Source organism: Lepisma saccharinum, chromosome 20 (assembly GCF_977018435.1).
Source record: "Lepisma saccharinum chromosome 20, izLepSacc3.1, whole genome shotgun sequence".
NCBI lineage: Eukaryota > Metazoa > Arthropoda > Insecta > Zygentoma > Lepismatidae > Lepisma > Lepisma saccharinum.
Window position 1 is genome coordinate 44,942,612 of NC_139248.1, and position 11,117 is coordinate 44,953,728.

At 39.3% G+C, this 11,117-nt stretch overlaps 1 protein-coding gene across 1 annotated transcript; it reads left to right on the forward strand.

Annotated features, from left to right (window-relative positions):
* The first annotated feature begins 208 nt into the window (after window positions 1-208).
* Window positions 209-10,055, forward strand: LOC146003598 (uncharacterized). The gene is made up of 3 exons (XM_083141910.1): window positions 209-257; window positions 5,160-5,286; window positions 8,676-10,055. The coding sequence occupies exon 3, from the start codon at window positions 9,580-9,582 to the stop codon at window positions 9,937-9,939; it is 360 nt and encodes a 119-aa protein (XP_082998036.1). The 5' UTR covers window positions 209-257; window positions 5,160-5,286; window positions 8,676-9,579; the 3' UTR covers window positions 9,940-10,055.
* Window positions 10,056-11,117: the final 1,062 nt, after the last annotated feature.

Genomic DNA, 11,117 nt, shown 5'->3' on the forward strand with positions numbered 1-11,117 from the left:
GTACCCCCCGTTCCTGCGCCACTGCATGGTCAACACCTTGTATGTCAAAAGTACGTGGTTACTTTACACGTAATTGTGAAATATTTTAATTAAAAAATTAAAATTACTCTATGCGCTGAGTTGAAGGGTTACGAACATTTAGTACTACAATGGAGTCACAACAATGCTAAAAATTGTATCTAGTATATTTTTAGTTTCCATGACAGCAATTCAACCTTACGAGTTCGAATGTACTGGATCCTATATCTCAAAAACAGGTAAGGGCAAGCAGTACGTTTGGCTGGCAATAAAGTGATAATACAGGGTTAGCCTGAAAGAAATAGACACCTTCAAAGTTTTACAGAAAGTAGAGTTTTAATAATAGGGCTGAAATACTTACATGGTTTGAAGAGTACGTCCCAAAGCTTACATTGGTAAGTTACAAGTGTTCTATGTGTGACCCTGTTGTAACACGACAGATATTAATGCGATAGTCCAGTTCTCCTCTCCCAGGACTTTTCCCCTTTCACAGAGAACCAGTTTCCTTAAATGTCTTGCTCCAATCGTTAGATTGACTGCCTTGTGGGTGGTTGTTTACCATACCGTGTTCTAAAACGACGCTGCGCGGTAGTGACAGAATTTGTTTTTGCAAATTAAATCACGCAGAAAGCCTTCTCCACCTGGCTAGCTACCATACTGCTCGACTTACGTCAAGGGTGCTCACGTGATGCGCACGTCATGAATACGAACGAAAAACGAAGGTCGTAAACTTAAAAGACTTTCTCTTTACAACAGTACTAAATGCTTTCTGATGTAACAAACAAATTTCAATTTATAAAGCGTTTAAACTGTCTATTTCTTTTAGGCTAACCCTGTATATTAAATCCCATTGAACTAATCCACAGTTTGCGTGTACCTGACGTTATGATTGATTGATTTGTTGTTTTAAGTCCACTTTATGTACAGTAAGGCTAATCGGGACTGGACCTACAGTTCAAAGTGGAATCCGAACCACTATGTGCCTCCACCGGGAATCGAACCCGGGACCCCTTGATTACAAGGCGACGACGCTACCATTGCGCCATCGGGAGGCCCTCTGACGTTATGAGTCAAGTTTTACCTTACGGGAGGTAGATGGGGTGACATTTCAGGTAATCCCTTATTCCACACAGTAGCAACAATGTGTACCATTTATATGACTTTTTTATTAAAAAATATGAAGATCATTGTTGATTTGGTGTTTTAAATCCACTTTATGCACAGTAAGGCTAATCGGGACAGGACCTACAGTTTAAAGTGGGATCTGAACCAAAGTGCCTCTACTGGATATCGGACCTGGGACCCCTTGATTACAAGGCGGCGACGATACCAATGCGCCATCGGGGGGGGGGGGGGGCTGACGATCATTGTTATTTTTTAAAATGTTATGTACTGTAACTTACAGTTTTAGGATGTCCATACTTAACGCGAAGATTTAACATACCGGTCTTTCAACAACAAGTTGAAGTTCTGAGGACCACAAAACATCATATATAGTACGAGAAAATTATTCTAATCGTGGGCCCTTAGTGACAACGTTAATTAGTAAAAGACATCCAAAGGTGATTCAAGATTTGGTTGGTTGGTTGGTTTGGCGTTTTAAGCCTACTTTATACACAGTAAGGCTAATCGGGACTGGACCTGCAGTTTAAAGTGCCTCCACTGGGTATCGAAACCGGGACCAAAGGTGATCCACGAAAACCGACATTACATGTTAGTTGTTGTGGATGCATCGCGGTTTATTAATTTCTTCAATACTATTGAATTAAACTCTGAAACATTTTTTCTCGTCATTTATATTATCATCTCATAGCTTAAATATTTATATCAATAGTTTCATCTAAAAAAAGACGATGAATTATAAAATTATAAATGTCTTCCAATACTGAAATAGGCCAGTAGAAACAACGCAACTTAAGGCAGTTCCCACGAATAACAACAATAATTAATGCCTTCATTAAAGCGAATCACATGGACATAAACTCGTAATCAAGAAGTACATTTAGGCAGTAAACGTCCCCTCTAAATAAGGCACAAACACAAAACACCGTATATGAATATATTAATAATAACAATTATTATTATAAGTAATATATATATATATATAACTAACTAACTAACTAACTCTCTAGCCTTCTTAAACCCGAAGGTTCATGGCTGCAGCAACACAGGCCTTCCATCTGTCCCTATCTTGAGCAAGATCTATATACTCTTTTCCATCCCTACCGATTTCCCTTAGGTCCATCTCGACGTTGTCCCTCCATCTTCGTCTTGGCCTTCCTACTGGTCTCTTACCATCAGGTTTCCCAACAAGAATCCTGAAAACTCCTCTTTCCTCTCCCATTCGTGCCACATGGCCTGCCCACCTAAGTCTTCTTGATTTAATTATTCTAATAATGTCTGGACATGAATACAAATTATGTAGTTCTAAATTATGTAACCTTCTCCACTCACCTGTCTCCTCATCCCTTTTAGGTCCAAATATTTTCCTAAGGATCCTATTTTCAAATACTCTCAATTTATGTTCCTCTTTCAATGTAAGGGACCAAGTTTCACACCCATATAATACTACAGGCAAAATTACGGTTTTGTATATTTTAACTTTTAGATTCTTAGATATTAAACGAGAAGACAAAAGTTTATGAAGAGAGAAGTAACATGCATTTCCTGAATTAAGCCTACTTTTTATTTCCTCTTTAATATAATTTTCATTTGTTAATATTACTCCTAAGTATTTGAATTTGGAAACTGGTTCAAACGAGTTGTTATCAATAATTAGATTTTGATTATTACCTAACACTTGGTTTCGGCCTGTAAGCATATATTTAGTTTTCTCTTTGTTAACTTCCAAACCTATCTCTTTAGCAGTTTTGAAAAATATTTTAGCATTATTCTTAATTGTATTCACATCATCCCCCAGTAAGTCTACATCATCTGCATATGCTAACAACTGAGTCACACCATTTAATTTTAGTCCTTCTTTAGTTTCGTTTACCTTCCTAACAGCATATTCTAAGGCAAAATTAAAGAGCAATGGAGATAATGCATCTCCTTGTTTTAACCCATCATGAATTGTAAATTTGTCAGACATATTAATACCCACACGAATTTTACTTTCTGTTTCACTGGTGCATATTTTTATCATACTAACAAGCTTCTTAGGTATTCCAAACTCTACTAATATATTATATAATTTATCTCTTTTGACCGAATCATATGCTTTTTTGAAATCAATGAATAGCTGATGGACATTTTGATTATATTCCCACTTTTTTTCAAGTGTCTGTCTGATGTGAAAAATTTGATCTGTAGTTGATCTGTTGCGTTTAAATCCACATTGATAATCACCTATAATTTCATTAGCATATGGGGTTAGTCTTGTTAAAAGAATGTTAGATAATATTTTATATGTTGTTGAGAGTAGAGAAATTCCACGGTAATTATTGCAGTTCATTTTATCACCTTTTTTAAACACAGGAACAATTATGGATTCTTTCCACTGTTGAGGGATTTCTTCTTTATTCCATATTAAACAAATTAATTTATGAATTTGACAAATTAATGAATTTCCACCATATTTAATTAACTCAGCTGGTATTAAATCAATGCCAGGTGCTTTGTTATTCTTTAGCCTTTTAATAGCATCTTTAACTTCAGTCAAGTTAGGTTCTGGGACTAAAGGTTCTGCTGTGTGTACTTCATTCACTTCTGATTTATCTCCTACATGGACATTTAAAAGGTCATTAAAGTAGTTCTTCCATCTATTTAGAATATCGCTTGGGTCAGCTAGAAAATCACCGTCTTGATCTTTTATCAAGTTTACTTTAGGTTGCCACCCCTTTCTAAACTCATTTACACCTTTATATAAATCTCTGATATTTTTATTTTTGCTGTTTGTTTCAATTTCGTTAATTTTGCTTTTCAAGTAATCTCTTTTTTTACTTCTAAACGTGCGGTTAACTTCTCGCTTTATTCTATTATAATTGTTTAGATTTGTATCATCAGAGTTATTTAACCACCTAAGTCTAGCCTGATTTCTTATTTCTATTAGATTATGACATTCATTATCAAACCATGGCTTACTTTTTCTCGGTTTATGGTATCCTATACTTTCTTTAGCTGCTGATTCTATTGCATTACGTATGATATATATATATATATATATATATATATATATACACACACACACACACACACACACACACACATATACATACATACACTGGGTGTCTCAAAAGTAATAGCGCAAACTGACACAGGTTAAAGTACACGATAATAGAAGGAAAAAAGTCTCAATAAACCTGGGTCTGCAAACGAGCCATTTCCGAGATAATCGCAAATGTGTGATTACAAGCCGCCACTGGTAAAATTAGTTGGTAAAATGCTAATAATGTGTGCGAATGTGTGGCGGTTTGTAACCACACATTCGCGATTATCTCAAAAACGGCTCGTTTGCAGACCCATGTTTACTAAGACTTTTTTGCTTCTATTATCGTGTACTTTCACGTGTGTCAGTTTGCGCTATTACTTATGAGACACCCTGTAGACATATGAAAAATTGTAAATATTCAAAATGTGTAACTTGATATAGTCACCAGATATAACAATTGTATTTATTATGAATTTTAGATTTTGAATGATATTGATGTAGATATATGATGTATATGAAAACTGTATATATTCAAAATTTGTAATTTGATGTAATAGTATCATGTTACATGCGTGACTTATTTTTAGGACACTTGGTGTAGAGCTGGTAGCTAAAACCAATAAAGTATGAATAAATGAATGAATGAATTACGCACAAATTTGGTTTAATTAACACGGTTCTAAAGTATATTTTGCCGGACCTACTGCATTTACGGGATGTATTTATGTATAACACAGAATTACGAAGAACTGAGTTACGTACAAAGCAGTCTCTACTGTATATCTATGTAGCAACTATGGATATAGCAACTTCTTAAAATTTGTTTTGAGGGAGTTCTGAGTCTGATCCTTTTGGGTAGCAATATTTTCAACACCGTAGAAGTGATTTATTGAAACGTAGCTTATCCCATAGACTCCTCTAGTAAGGCTGTGTATATGTGTTTTGTAGTTAGTAATTTCGTCTCCAAACTTGAAACGCCTCTTTCCAACAGGTGGTGTACATAGCAAGAAACCCAAAAGATGCCGCCGTGTCGTTCTACGTCCACAATCGGCTGATGGCTGTGTAGGGCTACCAGAGCCATTTTTCGAAGTACTGGGATTACTTCGAGAAGGATTTAAGTAAGAATTAACTACTTGTACTTTGCTCTTACTTGTAAGTATGCAATACCTTAGCCTCGAAAGAGAAATTCCTTGCTAACCCTTGCACAGTGTGAATTTGATCATTTATAACATTGAAACTGGGAGATATTCATGTCAGGTTCCTTATACTTCTTTATGCTATAAACCTTATCTATTGATATGTTTTAATATATAGGGTGATCCGTTTGAGATGTCAGAAAAGTAAACCATTGTGTACAATAGTTTAATGTACGTATCTCTGAGCAGTTTGTTGTAATATATGCAGAAAGGATGTAAGTTTTGAGTGAGTGCAGGTTTACAGACTTCAGCTGCTTGGCGCTAGCGTTCATGGTAGATAAAGATAGTGGTCACGCCACAACAGAACACAATGTATCATATGGGACGTGAAATTTTCAAGTGTTATATGCACACTAGTACAGCCACATGGCTGAAGTCTGTAAACCTGCACTCACTCAAAACTTACATCCTTTCTGCATATGTTACAACAAACTGCTCAGAGATACGTATGTACATTAAGCTATTGTTCACAACTGTTTACTTTTCTGAATTCTCAAACAGATCACCCGGTATTTGATTGCTAGTCCATTCCATTAAGAACTCCAGAAATTTTCGGAGTATATTTTCCATAGAATATGAGGCGAGGGACAAAAAAAGGGACAATAAATTATCGCAGGGCCATAATTTGCAGTCTTGTGATTGTCTCCATGCTATTGTTGGCAACCAGTAAACTTCATGTCGCGTGCACTCCGGTGTAGCAAGGCCAGCATAACTGTTACAAAATTACTTTTTTAACTTTTGGTTCTTCATTATTTCTTCAGTGTTGCCTCAACAGAATCAACATGCAAGCCTGCAAGGTTCGTCCTTTTCTGATATGGTGTCATCAACACCTTCTCGTGCCATGTTGACAAAACATCTGCGTAACATCACCCTGGTCAGTCTGTAGCCACAGACGCCAGTAAGGGCCCGAAAAATCAACAGGCGACCTTGAAGGATCCAATGGGAGGAAAGCCAGAGTGCCATCGGATCAGTCTGTTGATGCCCTAAGTGTTGCGAACTGCAAGACTAAAGTGTCTAAGTGCACTGTATACTGTCAGCGATGTAGCATATCCACCAAGCTAGTTAAAATTTATATTCATAATTAAAGTATAAAGTTTCAAAACACAGGAGAAACACAAAAATATGTTTGCTGACATACGGATGACATATTCTATGTGAAGATAAACGTTTAAGGGCGTTCGATCTATTAAGACAGCTAACATGTTCATGGACACATCCGCCAAATAGAGTTGATAAAACTCGCTGGCCGCGGTCACACTTTGCGAGGTGAAAAGTTACTGTTTTTCGGGCGGGTGAATTTCTATTTGTTTGCTTGAAAACCTTAGTGTTGGCATTGTTTACTATTTATTAATACGGAAAGAACTACGTGATGCCAAAGTGGATTTGTGAATATTGCAATTTGTGAAGATCTTGAAAATTGTTTCAATCATCCGTGATCGTCTCTTGCATTAAATACGTTTGACAACAGACCAATTGAAATTCGAAAAAATGAACAACTGCGCCAGGACATTCATCTTTCTTAGAGTCGTTAAGAAAACAGTATCAGCTTGAGTGCTCATTTCTTTTTTCAGTAGGACCATGCAGAAGCAATGAATTCTTGATTTTCTTAATATTTCGGGATCTGCTTCGCCAACAGAAAATGTCACCGCACGCCACTGAATAGTATGCACAGATGGGCTAATCGGGGCTGAACATACAGTCCAAAGTGGGATCAAAACTACGGATGGCTAAAAATATCTAACGTGAGCGACATGAAATAACACACCAACCGCCACGAAAGGGACACTGGAAGGACTCCACCCCGCGACAGTTGCAGGGGTGAATGAAAAAATAAAAAGAAGAATCCAGACCTGTCATAATGACTAAGGCAAGCAGTTCTGAGTCAGTCCAACCAAGGGCTGGAACACATTGATAATAAAAGGCGCCAGGATATTATCTGTCTGTCTGTCGCCTGGTACTTCACCTGTTAGAGCTTTTTCCCTTCAAGTAAATATCTAATACATATGGCATCTCAAATATCAGTGATAAAATTTTATAAAAATGACTTCTTGGCTGAAAATTTAAGCATATGTCCAGTAGTAATTACAAGAGGTGCGAAGAGCAATACTATTTTACTATGCACGTTGTAACCGTACGATCGCATCATATCAATCTGATTTTTTTTCATATTATTATTGAACACACCAAGTTCTCGTCCGTCTCACAGCGAATCGTAATGTAAATATCCATTCATATGATTATAATTTAGCAATCAAAATTCCTATACAATTTCTCATACCCCCCCCTTCAGCATTACATTAGCACTTTTCATTTGTTTATGTGCGTTTTGCAGGTACCGTCGGGCACCGAACTCTTGGCGGCTTGGTCCCCATCCACCTATTGTTCGGCTTCAACCAAGCGGCCCATGAAAGAGAAGGGCTACTACTGATCATAGTCGTAAATAAAGTCTGTGCATGAATTATACTTCCCATTACATATCCCAGAGTTTACATGCGATTCGCAGCATACGACAACTAAGTTCAAAACATCCACTACTGCGAGCAAAGAACTTTACCATGCGTTACGCTGTACCGATAAATGTAAATCAAATATTGGCCCCCACTTTCAACGGTCATAATGGCGGAGCCATAATGGTAATTTGTCAAAGATTGTACTTGGTACAGAGTCTGAAGAAGACCTTGCTAGAAGGTTGAAACGTTACGTTTAGTTTATGTTTTAAAATAAAATAAATTTCTGCCTTGGTCAGCATACTGAGTTTTCCATATCATGGAAACAAGGCTTAATGGTGTTATAGTAAATTTTTCTGTATATAGTATTTCATAGAGCAAGGAGGTATGACTGTTTTAATTGGAGGAGCTACAGGCTGCCCAGCAGCAGCACCTGCGCAAGCACTGCACCAAGCTCGAGCGCTTGGCTTCTTAATCTTTCTTCTGAGCTTTAATCCTGCCATTATTTCCCGATAGCTGTGTTTCAGCTCGTCAACCACGGTATCTTTGATCTGTGCTACTGATCGATTCACGTGCTTTTTAAGCTGTCTCAATTGAGCTGGACTTTCACTTGCAATCTCACAGTCTCTTTCAATTTCTGCATTGATCTTGCTTCCAGAGCGCTCTTGAACTCATTCAAGGTCTAAGAACACTCGGCTTTCACTCTAGAGTCCATACGCTCATTCTCTAGCTTCCGTTGGAATGCTCTAGTCGTTTTACTTAAACTTTCGCGAATGGTCTTGAACGTTTCCTGTATAAAGTCCAGTTCAAACGCATTCTTAACTTCATCTAGTTTATCTTGTTCTTCCACTTCTTCATCCACAGGTAGCATAGCTTCGTAGCGTTGTGATGGCTCTTCACGAGAAGAATCTTTCAAAAACTCCTCACGGGAAGGGCTGTCTGCAGATGCTTGTGGCAGTCGAACTTCTTCGTTATGGGCTAATTGCGGTTCGTATGGCTGCTCGTCGATCTTGAGCATCTGGCGCCTAACTTCCTCCACAGGACGCAAAGCCTCGTAGTGCTGTGGTAACTCTTGTTGGGAGAAATTTTTGGAAACCTCCGCAATGGGAGGGCTATATGCTGAAGCAAATAACGGCTGAACTACTTCTTTGTCTTCCGATTGTGGTTCATATGGCTGCTCGTCGATCTCGAGCATCTGGCGCCTAACTTCCTCCACATGACGCAAACCCTCGTAGTGCTGTGGTAACTTTTGTTGGACAAAATCTTTAGAAACCTCCGGAAGGGGAGGATTGTATGTAGGTGCATCATCTAATAGCTGCTTACCTTCCTTCTTCGTTAATTGAGGTCCAACCATCTGTTCGTCAACTAAGAGCCCCTCAAACCTGACTCTCTGGCTCATGGCTCTCTCGAACCTGAATGCCCGGAGGCTTGGTCGAGGCTGAATCTCGACGGGCTCGTACAGCAACCGAACGGACTCTAACGAAGATGATTCGTCGTCATCCGATTCATCCATGTTCTCGGAGAAGTCCGACACGTTCGGGCTGAAGGATGGGACAGGTCCCTCGACATTGTCCCAGTTGAATGCAATAATTTCGATTTCGTCATTATCATACTCTGGCATCTGTGAATTTTCTTCGACCGATACCTGAGGTGCGTCGTACTCAGGCTGGCCAAAGTAAATGTTGCCAGGGGCAACCCGTGCCTGTTCCACGTTCTTCGAGTGAATCAAATATTCGTCCACTGCTTGGTCCTCTTCTGGGAAAGCCTCATGGGCAACGGCTGCTTGTTGCAAGATTGCGGCTTCCTCGTAGACTTCAAAGGCTTGAGGAAGATCAATGGGCAGTCCTTCATTGTCAACCTCCACAATGATGGGTCCGTCTTCTTCTTGTGGCAGGCACTCGACAGTGGTGTCCAGGGTGTTGACTCGCAGTTCTGCGAACTGAAGAAGGAAAAGAAACTGCGTCACCATGTCGTAGAACTCACATTCGTCTACTTCACAGTGCGTGCAGCTAGAAGCCATTCTTGTAAAAGTGTCGATCACATAACTTCTCGCAGCGATCACGTACTGCAGGAGAATGTCTTTGTACTCGTTCAGATCCATATCAAAGCCGGTTTTGTTATTATGTAGTGAGAGGAAATATTTTGTACGTGCTCTATTTAAAAACTTTCCGCTCCCACTAAAGTCTAAGCAAAGTTTCTCGCTATAATACGACCATGATTGTTTCCTACAAGGCATGAGTAACAATGCACGAGTATCCATAATAAAAGAATGATCATTTACACTTTGATTCTTTGCTTCTTGTTTGACACGTGGCAGTAAGAGTGGAACGAGGTAACAAGCTCCGCGCTTTCAAGGCCACCATTGGCGCATGGCGTTCCTCATCCAGGGTTTCGGAACGGATTGCGGAGCGTACTAAAGTTGTGCTCCGGAGTGACTCAGAAGCGTCGCTTCTACTCCGCTCCTCGCTCCGGAGCGGAGCGTGGTACGACAGCACTCCGATCCTGAGCGGAATGGTTCGACTTTTTGAGTGACACGCTCCGCTCCGGAGCGGAGTGGTTCGACTTTTTGAGTCGTACGCTCCGATCCGGAGTGGAGCGTGATATAACAGCACTCCGCTCCGGAGCGTGGTGCTTTTGACAGTACGCTCCGAACCGGTTAGGAGGGTTTTTACACGAATGCTGTAATGCAACTATGAATAATGGGAATGTGCAGTACATTAAAGCCGACTTCTGTGACAGAGTGGTTATGGTGGAACCACATGGAAAAGAGCCTCCTGTGCATCGTACTCTAGTTGTTTGTCTGTATGATCGTATTCCCTCTTGGAGGGGAGGTACAGAGTGGAGCATGCTTCCTTATGGCCCTAGTCGAACGGGTGAATTGTGGTCGCTCTACAGCACAGAAACCCCGGCATGGGCTTGTACAGGGTCAACGAAGTTAGTAATAAGTTTGTTTTATAGAGCTTTTATTGATACACTTGTATGTTGAAATGTATCTTTTGCAAGTATGTTGTATAAAGAAACAAACTACCGGAGTACTATGTGAGGCGAGTGTACAATCTTTGTGTGTATCGTTCATCAATTTAATCATAACATCGATCATCCCCATCTTCGCGATTAGCCAAAAGCGACAAAGAAGAGAAGTAAAATGAACCAAATCAATCAACCAATCATGCACATTAAACATTGGTAAATACAATAATGCTGTTTTGGCTCAATAGAGAGAGAGAGAGAGAGAGAGAGCTATATTACGTAAATTGTTCATTTGATGTCAGTTGAAATGTGAATTACGTAAATAGTATTTCTGTA

Excerpts from the sequence above, each read along its gene's own strand:
- LOC146003598 (XM_083141910.1), top strand. The coding sequence starts at position 9,580 with ATGGGCAACGGCTGCTTGTTGCAAGATTGCGGCTTCCTCGTAGACTTC.